General features: G+C 39.9%; 1 protein-coding gene across 1 annotated transcript; it reads right to left on the bottom strand.

The window, feature by feature from the left end:
- Positions 1–3,759: 3,759 nt before the first annotated feature.
- On the bottom strand, positions 3,760–16,861 carry exoc3l2a (exocyst complex component 3-like 2a). The gene is made up of 13 exons (XM_030154468.1): positions 16,642–16,861; positions 14,503–15,059; positions 13,256–13,473; positions 11,360–12,113; positions 11,159–11,273; positions 10,759–10,869; positions 10,573–10,673; positions 9,909–10,019; positions 9,651–9,786; positions 8,655–8,777; positions 8,408–8,563; positions 6,156–6,277; positions 3,760–4,675 (listed from the first exon to the last, which is right to left on the bottom strand). Exons 2-13 carry the CDS (start codon positions 15,033–15,035, stop codon positions 4,354–4,356), a joined length of 2,802 nt encoding a protein of 933 aa, XP_030010328.1. The 5' UTR covers positions 15,036–15,059; positions 16,642–16,861; the 3' UTR covers positions 3,760–4,353.
- Between the last annotated feature and the right edge of the window lie 492 nt (positions 16,862–17,353).

A 17,353-nucleotide genomic window follows, 5' to 3' on the forward strand; every position in this document is an offset into this window, starting at 1 on the left:
TGATACCTGGAAAACAGTCGTCCTGCATCCGTCTTCAGGCAGCAATATGAAAGGATGTCTGATAACACGCTTAGATATACATATGACTCAGAAGCCACACTGCCAAACTTAACATTCAGCCGATGCCAACTTCACTTGATGTTCTTCCTGTTCCATGCAACAAATTCATGGAACTTATCAAAAATAAAAACAAGCGCAAGGTGCAGTTCAAGGTCAGAGATTTGTGTGGTCTATTGTTGGAAACAGGTAAACACCTTCAAGAAATATTTAACTTTGTTTCAGAAATGGGACTTACTTTCATGTGATACTAGTGTTGACCTTGTTTGGTCACGATGCAGACTCGCACCACTCTAGTTGACCCAAGAAATTCACTTTAGACATGAGTACTAAGTTGTTGTTGTTGTTGTTGTTGTTGTTGTTACCTCCGCCAAGGAAGTTATGTTTTTGTCAGTGTTTGTTTGTCTGTCTGTCTGTCTGTCTGTCTGTTTGTGTGCAAGATAACTCAAAAAGTTATGGATGGGTTTGGATGAAAATTTCAGGAAATATTGATACTGGCACAAGGAACAAATGATTACATTTTGGTGGTGATCAGGGGTGGGGGGGCCCACGGGGGGGCCCACTGATCAGCCTTGGCGGAGGTCTGCGCTCTCCAAGTGCTTCTAGTTTTTATAATTTTATTTATGGATTTTCAACAGCGTAACATGGATGTATCATACAGTGTGTACATTTTTGCTGTCCTTCCCCACCCCCAACTTAGAGATAAACATAAATATGTAAATATATATACCAAAAGACATCAGGAATATGAACAGGAGGCACATTTTTAGATAATTTTTAAGTCACATTTTTAGACACACTTTTAAACTCTGACAGCAGCCATTTTAGTCATTTTATATGAGATTTTTTTAATGTTAGCATTACCAATAGGGTCTTTTAGTCTTTTAGTCTGCATTGGTATTTATTGATTATTTATTACTGACTATTTAAATGAGTTATTCATAGTTGCTTTCAGTGACCTTGAATTTGTGCACTGATTTATTTATGTTTATCACATTGCACTTTGGATGTGGGCTGATATCTGTGGTAAACTGCAAATGAATTGCCCGTATGAGATAAATAAAGTTTTCTGAATCTGAATCTGAATAGTATTTACACAAATTCTACATGTGAAAATATAGCAAAAGCAAAAAATAAATAAAAAATAACGTAAAATAACATAAAATGATTTTTTTTAAAAAGAAGAAGAAATAACAATTAAAGAAATAAAGTATGTACAATACCTACCTACAGTTATCTAGGTGATGAGTGGTCATTTAGCTTTAAAGTCATGATAAAGTGCTCATTCAATAAGTTTCTGCGTATTTTAGAAAAGGCTGCCGTGCTTTATAGAATTTTCCGGTTGATCCTGCTTACGTAAATCTCATCTTCTCCATATGTCAAAACCTCATGATGTCTGCAGTCTACTGATCATGTGTGAGAGGGGAATACCAAGTTTAACATTGAAGTTGATGCTTTGCTAAATAGTCAGTTAATGAAAAATAGGTCAATGAAAATGTACAAAGGAAAGCAGATAAATACAGCTTCTGGTTTCCTGTTTATTACCTGATGTTATGGAGGTGCAAGTGAAGCAAAAATCAATCAGCTCAAACATGGACGTAAAAAAAACACCACACTCCTACTCAACTAAATGACTTAAACTGACTGAGGAGGAGATGAAGATAAAACAGAAAAGGCTGGATTTCAACCCTGAGAGTCTGTCATCAAGGAGGAAAAAACATGTATTTTCATGTTATGTATGACATATTAGTTACTGCCTTAAGATGGATGTTACCTTCAGAGGCTAATTAGCAAAATACATGTAACTGAGAGAGTGCTGCCAAGTGCACCAGTCACTACTTTTTAATCATGGTGATAATTGGTAAGATATACAATTTTATAGTTTAAATGTGCCACCGTAACATCAAAATGATAGATATGGTGTGGATTTAGTGACATTTCTTCTACATATGCTGTGACATAAGAGGATATAATGACAAAAATAAATAAAAGAATATGCAGTTAGTTCATTCTGATGATATATGATAACTGTAAGTTTATTATCATTACATTGTTTTTATTTTTTTAAGCAAAATACGAAGCAAAGGTTTTAAAGTTTGCACTTTTGATGAAATAAAGCTATGAATAGACTTTAAATCAAATCACAAATGTAAACTTTAACTGTATCTTTTTGGGAAAATTGCAAAAATGTGTGGTTTATTTCAATGTATCATTATTTTTAATATACAGAATAAATAAAAACATTTTCTTAAGCTTCTGTCCTCTGTTTTTCTTAGTTTTTTCTTTCACTTTAATGGATCATTTTCTCTTCTTTTTTCTTTAAATGATCAGGTAATACTGTGGCTATTCAATTAAACTCGAACAAACACTTGTATACAACAGCTGCCGTGTATTGAAAAATCTAAGCTTAACATAATATACAGTATAAAACTGCACAGAGCTCATGCAAGGATCTTCTCGCCCACTGGGTTCAAAGTGTCGCCATAGTGACTGTTGTTTGTTGGATGTTTGGTGACAGTTATCCGGAATAAGATAAAATTCCACATGTATTCAGGCAAACATGTGTCATAGTGGAAAAATTAATCACTGTTATTTCCCATAAATGGACCTAATGAGTTAAGTCTATGTATGACACTGTGGAAATATTCCATTTCAGACAGAGACACTGAACGGTGAATGGTGGAGGTCAGCGTGACCTGGTGGCAGCTAGAGGCTGGTTTTGTTTTCAGTCGTCCACGAGCAGCTCGGACATGAAAAAGCTCCTTCGCTGCTACACCTTCACTCTGAGCAACAGAAGGGAAGTTCCCTCCTAGTGCATAACGTAAACTTGGCTCCAATAAAAGCATCCGTTGGCACCTCAGTGGACAACAGGAAATCTTTGTTTATCAAAAAACATCCCGTTGTTGGCCCCGGGGTGTATGACCCCTCATGTCGGACGAAGGCACAGCGTCATATCAGAACCCGGTTTTTCAAGATCCCAGTTTACTGAACAAAGCTACCATATCCTCAAGATAAACAACTGTGGCATAAAGTATGTATGTATATGTCCTGCCAGCGTGGGTTCTGCGTCAGACCCTCAGACTCGTGTCTGTTTTTCAAAGTGTTCTCTGGTATGTATTGTTTAACATAGCTGCAGACTCATTGTCGGACCCTCCCATGTTAAGTTTAGAAGTTATGCCCTAGAAATACATCAGCACATGACAGCAGCATATTTAAGACCCTTTCACTCATGTTAGAGGACAGAACTAAATGCTTTTAAGTTAACAGATTTTTGCATTCATTACAGTTTTTACATTTAAAACTGACTCTGTCTCCTCCATCCTCACTGAAAATCTGGAACACTGAAATGTTTCCTGCTTCCCTAAAAGTTTACTTTCAATGTTTATGCAGTGATGGATTCAGGTTTACACATCATGTTTGTAGACGTAGATTATAGTACATCAGCAAACATATATCCTGCTGGAATATTAACCTGTTAAATTCAGATTTTTGTTGAGCACATACAAACATTCTTCCTTCAAGAAGTAAATGCAGGGGGAAAAAAATCCCTCGATGCATTAAACTCTGTACAGAGGAACAAACACTGAAAAATACTTGTATTTTGAGTAGTGCTGGTTTTGAAAGCTGACAATATGTAGATGTATTTCTTTACATTTTCACATGAAACACAACCAACACATTTACACTGAGGTTCTTAATTTCTTCAGTCAACCCAGTCAATGGGTTTTATTAAACATCCAGCAACAGATCCATTTCATTCACAGTGAGAGTTTAGCGCTTCCATTTCCATACAATATATACTCACATACATATGCATTATATTCCAGAGAACAGTATACATCCAAAGAGTAGAGGAAGCCAGTGCATTATCCACAGCACTGGTGTTAAATGGCTGTTGCGTAAATACATGTTAAACATCCTTATTGTTCTGTAGTTCATATCGCATTACATCTGCTAGCAGTTGCTTCTGCAATAATGTGGAGAAATTAAAAGATAAAAATAATAGAAGTTACATTTTGAAGATATTTAATACCACTTGTTTAGTTATGTAGATGTGTACAACTACGAATCATGATGAACTATTGATATATGCAGCCTGTTTCACATTAAAAATGCACATCTTCAGATGGAAAATGTCAGTGAGCTTGTACAGTACGAGCAGTACCTAAGGTCAAGTTTCTTTAAATGGCTGGTAACAATATTTGGTACAGTCAGTTCTTAGTCAAGGTGCATGTACATCTCATTAGTATCCTCACAGGTCTTCTGTGACTGCTCTCCTCACATTCACTCCAACTGTTAATCTTCTCTGTGGATTTTGCTCATGTCTTCCATATTGTGGCCCTCACTGCGTTGAGATGCCGTGTTTCTTCCGCTCGCCCTCTGGTTTCGTCTCGGCCGATGCTCTGAGAACCAGTTGGTGACGGTCATGGCCAGACGGAGGAGGCCCAGGCTGATGCAGTGCACCTCGGAGGTGATGGGGATATCCGAAAAGAGGGCGTGGTCTCGACATAGAAGAACACTGGTGCATTCAAAGTCTTTGACAATGGTGAGGATCTCCTGACGCTCCGCCTGCCTCATCATCCCTCGTACATTTAACAGGGTGGAGACGTGCTTCTTCCTGTCAAAAGGAAGGATATGGGGAGGATGAGGGGTAGATGGGTGTTAATGGAAATTGGGTCTGTTTGGTGTCATTGACAAAGGCTGGCATAAATCCGAGTCACAGTCACATCTCTCTGAGTCACAATGTCTGTTTTTTGAGAAACAGAGTATCCTTCCTAAATGCTTATTAATCATTAATAAATATTTACCGCCACCATGGAGGTAGTGTGATCACTGCCGTCTGTCTGTCTATCTGTCTGGCAACAGGATTACACCCAAAAAAAAAATTTCATTAAATTTTCTGGAAAGGTCAGATAAAGGCCAAGGATGAATGCCTTTAATATTGGAGCAGATCCATTAAACCGGGTGGAGGATGATTTTTTTTTTAATTTCACTATCTTTCACATTGAGATCAGATTATCATCTTTGTTACCACATTAACAGTAACTTGAGCTTCAAAGAAAACTTGTGGTTTGTTTGTGATTTAATAATATAGATGAACAAAGTGAGGGGTGGACCGTTGGCCTTGGTGGAAATCTGTGATGTCCAAGTTCAAAATAACAATTTGTTTGGTAAATTCAATACAGTTTAAATGTGTATAATTCATTAATATATATTTAATGGTCACTGTTTTAATGTTGCAATGAAAGCTAATAATTCACTAAAAATGGTGTTTACAATCATTCATTAAAGCAGTGGTAGTTTTTCTTGGTCAACTAGTTAGTGAGACAAAAGTCAGATTTAGAATCAGATTCAGAGTTATACTTGAGTCCAGAGAATGACCCAGGTTGGAGAGACTGACGTCTATGCCCATGTATGAAGGCACAGAGTCACATGTCCATGAATGGACTTTGCTAAATGAAGCACCCAACTAAGTGTGTAAAGCGGCGGTCTTTGATCTCCTAAAATATCAGCAGGGGATGCCATACAGTAAACAAAGGGGTGAGTGAGCAGTGAGTTAGCATGTCTTAGGTCTGAACTACTATGTTTTGCTCTCACCTCTCCCTCTTTGATTCTATGTGTGGCACCAGTCTGTCTCCTGCAGGGTGGCAGGAACAGGAAGTACTCGGCAGCAGCTTCCTGTCTGCTCCGCCGAGGCTTATGCGTCACACTCCAGTGCAGTTTGCCAACTGTCACCTGAGTCTTAACCTGTGCACAAACAGCCTCGGCGGCCGGGGCTCCCCCTGAGGCCTCCCATCCTCATCCATTCTCAAAACAGACCCACACTACTCTCCAAAAATAGCGAAGTTAATGTAGATATGTTTCCGCAATTCTTTTCCTTGTTTTGATCCATTGTGTCAACAAAAAGAAAGAAAAAAACAGACATACTCTTACATTTTCTTGCTTTGGCTGAGCGCCAAAAACAGCACAGTGAATGTGTAGCCGTAAGCATAAAAGAATATAGGACCTTCGGGGGTACACACAGACTCATGTTTTTATAGATGCTTCCTAGTTGCAACAGAAACGTTCCAAAACAATTAATGTGTTAAAAGTCTCACCGTATATCTGGAAACTCTTTCACCAGGATGGCAACCTCCATCTGGATGGAGGGCGTGTCCTCCAGTAGGATGATGTCAGCCAGGTGACAGAGGATGCTGTCCAACCAGGACGAGCTCGATTCCTGAAAAACACAGAGTTCACTGTAAAACAGGAGAAACCGCAATGCATTTATCATCTTGTGAACGCACACAACATTTCAGCCACAAGGGTTTTTTTTTTTTTTTTTTTCAGCCACAAGGGGTCTCTCAATCAACACAGTTACAAATGACGTGGTGGTAAATGAAGCAGTGTGGAATCATGGGATTTGTAGTTTGCGACCACATTGCAGATTAAATTCTAATATGACAGAAATCACACTTAGAGAAAATTCAATGCAGTAAAGTTTTAAAGGTTAAGGTTAGCATGTTTTATTATCCCCATAGGAAAACTCAGTCTCTGCATTCTGCCCATCCTAATACACACACAGTAGGCTACCTAGCATTAGCATTATATTCACATTATGTGTAATGGCGTCATTTCATTTTAATGAAACAGCTAATGCTAATGTTTGAGAAGAGTTGAGAGAGTTAAGTCTATCAAGATAAAATGTCAAGTTAAGGGTTATAACTTAAGTCAATCAAAGCAGCAAAATGATTTGTTGAAGTGAGTCATCAAAATATTTTTTACAATGTCGAAAAAAGAAATAACACTATTGGACACCAAAGAACGCAAATCAAAACTTGAAAAATTAGACCTAGTTGCTTTTAGATGTTTTTGTTTCTAAATCGCTGCAGTGCCTTTGCTCAGATTTAAGATTTTAGATTTTATTGGTAAAACACGGTTGGTAGGTCAGGTCAGGTGAACAACGAAACCATCTCAACTCTAAAGGCCAGAGGATGATTATTTAGATGATTTAGGTCAATAACGAAACTCCACCTCTGTTTTCCAAGTTGTGTTTTTCCTTCAGCTACTCAGGAAAAAGAAAGCTGAATTCTTTGGCTTGGCATTCACTAAAAATAACAGCATCTTTTTTAGACAGCCATTAAAAACGTATCCTCCCCCCAAGTTCCCAGTTTCCACAGGCACTTCATCCCGCTCCTCAGTGAAAAAGGCCATCAAGGCCATCCCAGAGGCACATCAAAGCTGGCCAGCTGACAGGAACAGGAAGTTCCTTCTGAACACAGCAGCTTCCTGTTGTCAGCCGAGGTGACGGACACTTGTTTGAACTCGCACACAGAAAGGGGGCAAATGCCATGCTGTCAGGCCGAGTTGTTTTACACCCTCTTCCCCTCTCTCGCTGGTGCTAACGTAAGTCTACTTCATCCATCTCCATCTCACTGACAGCAGCCATTTTTCAGAGCTCGGTCCTGTATCAACACTGTCTGAGTTATTCCTAACCTAGGAAGTTCGAGGGTCAGGCTCCACTTGCAGCCACCAGAGTCTGCATTCTCTGCACCAGTGTTTTTGAGAATCAGCATTCGGAGTATTTTCAGGCGAAGTTACCAAGAAATGTACTGATTCAATCCTAAAGAGATCTTGTGTCATTTTGCTAAAGACATATCAAAGTTTACTGTAATGAGGGAAATAATTAGCAGGGGATAAATAAAGAAAAAAACTAAATATAATGCACAAAAATATGCAAAACAATAGAGTAGAACTATATGTGGTATAGAGAGGTACTGTAGTATCCTTACTGCTGCAAGTACCCAAAGTGTTTAAAAGTAGGACATTTCTACTAGCTGTTTGGGTGCAAAGCAAACTGAGCCTCTCATGATCTGATATTAATATGATGTGGAGACTGTAAAACCATTGCAACTTAAGATAAACAAATATTATCATATACATAAGCTGAAAGTTCAGAAAGTATCAGTTCCCAGGGTTTGAAACAGAAGTCAAAACATTATGACACCTTTTCTCTGTGTTCCAGTCTACCTTTAAGCTCACTTTTTCATCTTTTATGTTGTTTTTACATTTGTTGTGTGTCACATGAAACAGATTCACCAATTTAGTATCTTGTCTCACTGTCCATTGAGGAAATCAAGCTATTTGGGAAAATGGTGCAATGATACAAGTTTAAAAAATAATCCATAATTCACTCTCCAAGGCAGAAAAGCAAAGCCAATGTGCTGTTCAAATCAAAGGTTAAAATCTGCAGTTCCCTAATTGACCACTGGGGGGCTGGCACTAAAACTGAGATAATCCCCATAGACGTCAATGGACTCTGAGTCTGTAAATAATAAAACAAAATCTTCTGTTTGAAGAACAGACTCACCAGATCCTTAAAGAGTCCTTTTAGCTGTTTAGCCTCATCTTGCAGTCGGAAACCCATCCTCTTCCTCATCTTGGAGGATGTGCAGATGACCCGACCCCGCATGAGGGCTCGGACATACTCCACCATGACCCGCCGGTGCACCTCGCCCACCAGGGTCTGTCAATACAACCCATAAAACATGTCACTGATCAGCTTTGTTTGGATAAAAAACTAAGGGAATCTGATCTATATGTGACTGAACGGTTACCTGATACGGTGGAGAGTCCATCCTTCTGAACTTTTTGAAGTGTTGTTTAATGCTGCCCTCAATGGCTTCAAAGGCCTCGGTGTTGTTGAGCCACTTTCTCTTCATCAACTTGTCAAAGAATGGCTGGAATGACAACAGATCAGGTTAAGTTCAGTCTTAAAACATCTTGTATGACTGTCTAACTGAGGCTCATTAAAGTCAGTGTTTTACCAATGTATGTATGTGATGGTTTTGGGTTCATATTACTGCTGTGTTCATGTGTATGCTGTATTTAGTGCTTTAGATATTTAAAGTCTAGATCATTTGAGATACTTTATACTGGGATGCAACAAATTCTAGGGACAAAATAGTTAATAAAAAATGACATTTTTGCCAGTAGTGGATGATAACAAAAATAGTTAATATTTTAAAGTCAGTCCTTTATCGCATTATTTATGAATGAAAACAGATTTAAACATACAAATTCATGAAAAAACACTTAAAACAAAAAATAAATATCGGTGAAAACTCTTCTGATATCAATTAGTATTGGCCAATATCTATGTCTGACTAATATATAGGTGCGTCTCTCATTTAGTATTGGTAGTAATGGTAGTTTAATCCATAGCAATGCATTATAATGTAACTGTAAAAAAAACACTTAATGCTTTAGTGTGTGACAAGTGTTGAAAATCTATACAAATGGAGGCACAAAAAGTCTGAAAGTGACAATTAACAGATGTAAAATGGAAATACTCAAGAAAGTGGAACCTATTTACACTGAACTGAGAATAGGTATGTATGTAGGTCTGGATATCCAAGAGTTATCAATGCTTTATTAAATCTAGGGTAATTTACCAACTAGTTTGACATGGTAAATGAAGAAAATTGTCTTTTCGGATGAGCGTCATCCATTTGAAAGTTAGAGTAATGTGTGTAAATCTGACTCTGTGTTCCTGATATGGTCTTGTTTAATGGAAATGTGCTAATGATTTGATGTGGTTCTTACTGACTCACCCTGATGTGTTCAAACAGTCTATCGGTGAGAACCCTGACCGACTGGTTGATGATCCGGTCCAGGGAGGAATTTGCTCTCTGTGCTGTCTCCTCGCTGCCCTGTGGATCACACTGCCTGCAGCGCTCCACAAAGGATCTAAAGGATGAGGAGATACAGAAACAACTGGCGATACAGCAGACTATAGAGCAAAGTACTTACTGATGTTCTGCAGAAATATGGAAGATAAGGGTGTAAATGTGTAGACTTTTAAATGTTACCTGAGAGGAGGGCAGGAGTTGACCAGAGCTATGGTCCTGGAAACATATCCGTCACCTCGATCACCAAATTCTGCCTGAGTCTCATGAAACATCTCCACCTTTCTCTGAAAACTAGTCACACAGAGTTTTTAAGGTTAATAAAAGCTAAAGCAACTCATCAAATTGGATGCATAACTTTGGTTGTTGTAATGGAAACCTTGTTCAAGTGTGTATTTTTGGTATATGTGTATGTGCGTAATCAATTGTAAGTTTTTGTATTATATTTCATTATGTCTTGTCTTGTCAGAAACTGTGTGTTATGCTGCTTTTCTCAGCCAGGTCACTCTTGAAAAATAGATTTGCAGTCTCAATGAGGCTTTTTTTCCCTGGTTAAATAAAGGATTTATATATAAAGTAGATTAGGTAAAATGAACAAAACTACTGATGGTTAAAAGAGAAACATCTGAAAGCATAAAAATCCTTGTTCAGTACCCAATTCTACAAGATTTGTTGTGAAATTATGAAAAGTCTGTACTGTGTTTGAAATACTTGAATTATGAATGAAATAAAAGTAGACTGTGTTCATAATTTTCACAAATACTAATTAGACACTCAAATTGCAGCTTATGGCTGAAAACTAACTAAACTTTCAGGTCATACAGATGTATTCTCTGTATTCACTCACCTATACAGAAAGTCAGCCAATCCAATCAGACTACAACGAGCCACTCGCGCCCCAAGAAACTGGTTCACAGATGTAGATCTGTCCAGGTCCACCTTTAGTCTCTGGAGTTAGAAAACACAGGCTGCATGTACATCTTAAGCTGAAAAAGAAATGTACTAAAATGATGGAGAAAACTGTTTTAAGTACCTGGATGATAGAGCGCGCCAGGTGAGACTGATACTCCTCTATGTGCAGAGTCTGAGCCCATCTCCTCTCCTCTTCATCCAGAACCTGAATCAGTTCTGTGGTCACCTTTTCCTAAAAATAGAAAGAGGTTAGGGAAAATTATCTACAGCAATATAAACACTGCACAGGTTCATCTTTGGTCGTTTCTGAAGTTCAACTGGACTGGATTTGTTCTTGAATCAAGAACAATCAGAACAATTGAATCTTGAATCAAGAACAAAACCAGTCCAGCTGAACTTCAAAAACAATTAAAGATGAACAATGACTTGGACAAATGAGAACTTACGCTGCACAGGCTGTAGTTTGATTAATATCTTACAATGTATTCTCCAAAAGCCAAAAAAAACCCAAATGTTCTCACCCTGACGATACTGAGGCAGTCTTGTTCGAGTCTGTCCACTGTATTTTGAGGCAGAATTGGATCCAGTGGGGAGTAGTTGATGGGTGTGCTGGTGCCAATGGTTCCTAGTACATCCCTGAAAAAGATAAACCATGATGAACATAACGAAATGCAGAGACTCAAAATACTGCATTCAGCTTCAATATGAGTCGAGGTTCGTACCTGTTGTAGATGTTGTAGAACCAGTCCAGTAGTGAGTAGACGTCTGTGATCTGCAGCGGGCCACTGGTGATGGTCCGGAGGCGTTTGGCCACAGCCCGATGATAACTTTCCACATAAACCTGAAAGGCAGAAAACTCCTCTGGGTAGATGGACACAGCGTTCCTCCTCGCTGCGTCCAGGTCATCCACCATGCGGCTCCGGAGGCGCTCTAGGTACGAGGCCAGCTGACCCGCCTGGGTGTCCACCTGATGCGGGAGACTCCAGTCTGCAGCCTCCGCCACAGCCTGCCTCCACTTCATCTTCAGCCTTCGGGGTCGATGACTGGGCTGTACCAGCATGCTCTCTCGCTCCGGTTTGGTCTCCTCCCTCAAGGCCCAGGCAGCGTCAGCATGTTCCTCCTGTTGGATCACCAGCACCACCAGTCCAAGGTTGGGACCGGCGCTGGGCTGGCGGAGGGACTCCCGCACCACGTCCCACATCTCCTTCTGCAGGGCTTCATACAGGAGCTCCACGTCCTTAGCTTTCCGCCGGCTTGAGTCTAGGGTGGCGTTGGAGCTGAGGGATTCATCCAGGGTTGGAAGGGATATGGAGAGCATGCCTGGTGGGGTGCTGGGGCAAATGGTGGGAGTGAGGGTGGGACTGGTGGTGGTGGTGGGCAGCAGAGACAGCAACTCACACTCTCGTTCCAGCTCTTGGATGTGCGTGTCAGCGAGGAGGAGGTCCCGGTGGTTGACCAACTGTAAGATCTCTAGGACTAACAAAGACAGGAAAAGAGATCATGTAGGTTTATCTGGAGCATGAAGATACAATACAACACTGGTCATAAAGATCCCCTTCAGCCAAGAAGAGAAAAAACCTATGACCTAGAAACTCATTAGTGACCCATTTAAGGGTTGGGGTTACCTTTGGTCATCTTTAAACTTTCATTTAGATTAAATTTCAGACATAAAACACAACATCTAAAAGTGGTTCCTTGTCAAATGAAGTCTCATATGTACATTTTGGCCTCACATTCCTTCAGTGTAAGCCTAACTCTAAGTGAAAGTTCCATGAACAGGGTGGATGTTAGATGTTATTCTCTAATGTTTCCTGCTTCCCTTTTGGTCTCTGCGCACTGATGGCTGCAGATTTTCACATCAAACTTGTAAAAGCTGCATATTATATCATGACAGACCACTGCACCCACCTCTTAAAAACTGAGAAAGTCTATGTTGTCAGAGGATGGATGTTTAAAAACCCTCATGGTGTCAAACTCTGCAAAGACGCATTAAGCACATTAGGCACATTCTGGAGAATTTATTGTCAATTAGAGAGGGCTTCAATCATTATTGGTTACTTGCGCATGTGCCTGATTGACAAACTGAGTTATTTGTTGCACACTCCTGTATTTGTAGCCAGGCTCCCCGCCGAGTCTCCAAACAGTAGCTTGGTTGAACTTCTATCTAGAGGAACCTGGGCAGGAGGAAGTAGAGTCATTTCCTGATTTCACAGCCTGGTGGTGATTGAACCCAGTGACTCAGGGATCTGGGGACCTTTTAGACTCATTAGAGAGTTAGTTGTCTAGGACTGGGAGGAAGCACTGCTGAAGCTGGTCAAGTAAAGTTGGTTTATTTATACAGCAAGTGATGCACAAAGAGTGAAATAGACTGGATAAAGTCAGAAACAAACTTGAGCGATAAGCTTGAAAACAGTCATGACTATGAAAGCTGAAGAAAAGAGGGGTCAAAGGTGGAGGAAGAGGTTTGTTGTTGTAATTTGGGGCCAAAAACGTGAGCTAAAGAGCAGAGTTCTCCAAATTAAGGAAACCTCCTTGGCAAAGACAGATCCATCTACGTCATTTCATACGTAAACACTTTTTAATGGCTCTGTCCTTTTATTTTTCCAGTCGGTTGTTACCTGAAAGCGGCTCTCTGGGTTTGAGCACTGGCTCCTCCTCCACAGTTTCCTCTGAACCCTCTTGAGAGGCCTTGTCTGACATGGATTCCCTCTTCAGCTTGCCCAGACTGACTATCCTGAGGAAGGAGGGTCGCCTGGAAGCCTCCGCCTCGCTGTTGGTGCTCAGATCCCCACAGGGCAGGCTTTCTCTGCGCTCCTCTTTGCGTCGACCTGTAAATCTGCACATTAAAAGCAGCCAAACATAACAGGTATTACTTGGAGGGAGTGTGCTGGATAACATTTGTCAGGACTAAGGTTTGTTTTTTTGTACAGTACACCCTAATAGCAGGAATGCATGGAATGTAACACATTCACACATCTGCTAAACTCAAACATGACGACTCAGTTGGTTAAAAATAGTCCATTCAGTAAGCACAGTGAGTACACAACATGCTATTTGCAAACAAAAGAGGTTCCGTAGATCAACAAGTTGTTATAGCACATTACATAAGTCCACAGGAAATAAGCACAATATACAGTATGTCTGTAGCTATTCTGTAACTGACCATTAGATATAGAAGGGAAGTAAAACTGGTCCTTACATGACTTGCATAAGCCCTTAAGAGCCCTAAAGAAATGCTTTCTGCAGCACATTTTGGCTTAGGTCATTAGGGTTGAACAAATAAGCAACACAGGGGAAGTCCGGTTTAGTAGTTGCATGGTTAAAAATGTAATAAGTAATACGACGGTTTTAACTTTAAATATGGTTCAAATGTTACTTTTTCATGAATTCCATTGAAAAAAATGCTTTCAACTGGGCCTAAAACTCATAAAAATGTTAATTCAAGGCAAAATCAGACAGGGTTTCATTGATTTCAGATACAATTACTTGCAATGAATGACCAGGGCACCCTTCATATTCTGCAAAAAAGGTTAAAAAGTATGCATTTGAAAGGACATAATTGGAAATAACCCCTTTGTAATCTGATGTTTTGATCGGTACTTCCAATTTCTGTTTTTTTTTTTTTTATTTAATTGTAGTTTTTTCTGCTACAGGGGACTATTTACCCTCTAACCCTGTCAATGGTTAATGTTAAAATGTTTTTCTCCATATTGTTTAGAGTTACCAAACAACTTTTGTGGAATTTCCTCTTGGTCCTCTAGTGTGTCGTCTGGTTGTGTGCTGTATAACTTTCCACTCTTTGTATCAGAAACTCAAACTCAGCACATAGCAGCTACGTTTTGTGAAACTCTTTGTTCGTCCTCACCTCAGAAGGGTCATAATTCCCTCTGAGCTTCTCCGGAGACCTTTCCGTTTCTCCCTCTCTGGTGGGAGTGTGTTGGAATCCCCAGGACTGTAGTTTGGAGAGTTGTTCCCCCATACGTTGCGTCCTGATATGCGCAGCCCCTTCCCCAGTTTCCCGAGGGTCTTGAGGGGGGACACTCCACAGATCCGCTCCAGGGTTCCCTTCAGGGGCTTCCCTTTAGGGTTCCCGGCCCCGTGCCTCTCTGCGTTCACCTCGTTCTCTTCCTCCTCACCGTCACGGTTTGACCTGAGCTGGAGGTTTCCCATGATCAGGCCCATGTCGCCACCGTTCCTCTCGTCCTCGTCCAGATCCACATCCTCAAACGGATTCAGGTTCTTGTTCAGCTCCTTCAGGTCATTCAGCTCCTTCAGGTCATTGAGATCATTTAAGTCCTTCAAGTCCAAGTCCAGCCTGGGCAGGATCAGTTCTCCGTTGACTCTGGGGAACTCCTGGCAGCTCTTGGACCTGCCTGGGAGCTTCTTTAGGATCGGCATGGTTGCACTTTAGATTTCAATATACTGTAATAAAAGAGCAAAGAAAGATGCAGTTAAATGTTCAACAGTGTCACATGAACATCACATCAACTTCAGAGGTTTTTGCTGCACATTTACCCAAAACCTGAACTTAAACTGGGGTAAAACATGACCTGTGACCTTATTGATATTTACATTAGGCATGTTAAAGTCATGTTAAATCCTTAAACACAGACCTGACTCTGTTCTGTTCATGTGACTGGACGTTATATTTATGAAATGTACAGCACATCAGCTGTCAGCAAGTTTATATAACTCAGTTCCAAACATCCTTTCACACAGGGGTTATATAATGCACTTTACTAAGCAAATAGGAAACACGTCCTCAAAATATTGCCCCATTTACACGTGCTGAACTTCAACCTTGAATAAATATTGTACCATTCAGAAACAAATAAATTTGAACTGAGTGTCGGCCTTTGTTCAACAACAGCTGGCACCAGACTCAATATGCTCAGGAGTTTTTTTTAGCATCAAATAAAATGACATAATCTATGTTAAACTGTTAAATTACTGTTAAAAGTCCCTCACACTGTCATTACTAAAATCTCCAACCACTGTTCGTCAAGATTTTGACCTAGAGTCTGGAGCAAAACTTAGCATCTGCATTAACATACATCATTTTCAGATAATTACAGAACACAACATTTAAGAATTTTCTTAAACATAAGACAATTCAGACCATTGTAAGAACATTCTTATGATTCATTCAGATTTCAGCAGAAATTCTGTTTGGTTTAGTGTCTCCAAAATAATATTTGAAGAGAGAAAGTTGAGGATTTACAGTGTTTTTTTTTTAAATTGTATTCCTATTATAAAATCATATCTACTATACATATATATTCACTACCATTCCTGTACTACTGTCTTCTGAGCAGATGGAGTCTACACAGTGAACATAATACATTCATTCATCATGTTTATGGGGGGATTTGGATAAAAAATGCATCTTTGCATCAGAAATTAACACATGAGGACAGATTAAATATGACCAAAACCAATGAAAGAGCCAAATTTTAAAGAATGACATAGACATTCCAAACTAAACCAGAACTCAGGGGTCTGTAGTCATTCTTAACACTTAAGCTTAAGTTTCCTTGTGACTTTTTGAAGACTATCTTTGACAGTATAAGAGGTGATGCAAAGCTTTAACTGCACTTTAAGCTCAGTTTTTTGTTTGTGGATTCTATTTTCTGTTGTTAAACCCAGTGTGATTTTTACTTTTCTTATTCTACCATGGTCTCATATACTCAAATGAAAGATTTTTCTTCTGTTGTATTTATAAAGAAGGTTTAGTTATTTTTTCCTCAAGTAGATCGATCATTGAAGCAAAATAAACACTTTTCTACATATATCCCACATGTGGCTGGATGGAATATTATGTTCAGTGTGCTAAAAATGTGGCTAAAAAAAGAGAAACAAGAATCTAAATCTCCAAACAGTAACATCTACAAAGAGATAAAACAGTTTGGGCTGAAGTGAAGCCACAATAACCAACACATACTGTTCCCTGAGAAGGATTAAAGGGACTGTAAGGCATGGAAACTCTGCAGAAGTAGAAACGTACCTGATGAGAGGGTCTTTCAGTGTTTCAGTCCAGTGTCATCCTGGACTGTGCTGGATCTGCGTTGGGTCCCGTTGTGGGTCTGTGCATGTGTGTGTGTGTGTGACTGATGAGTGCCAGAGTGTGTCTGAAAGCGCTCGGTGGCTCAGGAGAGCAATGTGGCTGCCTGCGGTTTCCTGACGGCCTCTATTGTGGTGGAAGGTGATATGTTTTCCTGAGGAAAGGCCCGTCCCGTCCTTTCTCCCCCTCCTACGCCACCAACCCCCCCGTCCCCCTTCGTCCCCCCACACCCGCACCCTGGGGACCCTTCTAATTACACTAATTGCATTAACTGTACAGTGAAGCAGGACAGAGTTGGACACAGCTTAACCTTGCATCGGTCTGAGTTTTTATCTGTTATAGAAGTACATTTCTGCTGCTGTGATGAAAAAATAGACACATAAAGTCATAATAATGGGGTTGTATCTCAGAATAATGACTGATTTTACTCTGACATACATATTCATTATTCTTAGGGTATTAAAACTGCAGATTTGGACAATACACACCTTCCTTCTGTAGTTTCCAAATCAAAGGACTAAACATAAACATAGACAAACCTGAAAGAGAGGAGACTTTTCCAAGCTTCAGTGTAGACTATGAGTAAATCTTCATACCGATCAGTACATATAGGTGTTATGTTACATATTTAACCCCCTACCTGTCTGAAAACACC

This window comes from Sphaeramia orbicularis, chromosome 14 (genome assembly GCF_902148855.1).
Source record: "Sphaeramia orbicularis chromosome 14, fSphaOr1.1, whole genome shotgun sequence".
Taxonomy (NCBI): Eukaryota; Metazoa; Chordata; class Actinopteri; order Kurtiformes; family Apogonidae; genus Sphaeramia; species Sphaeramia orbicularis.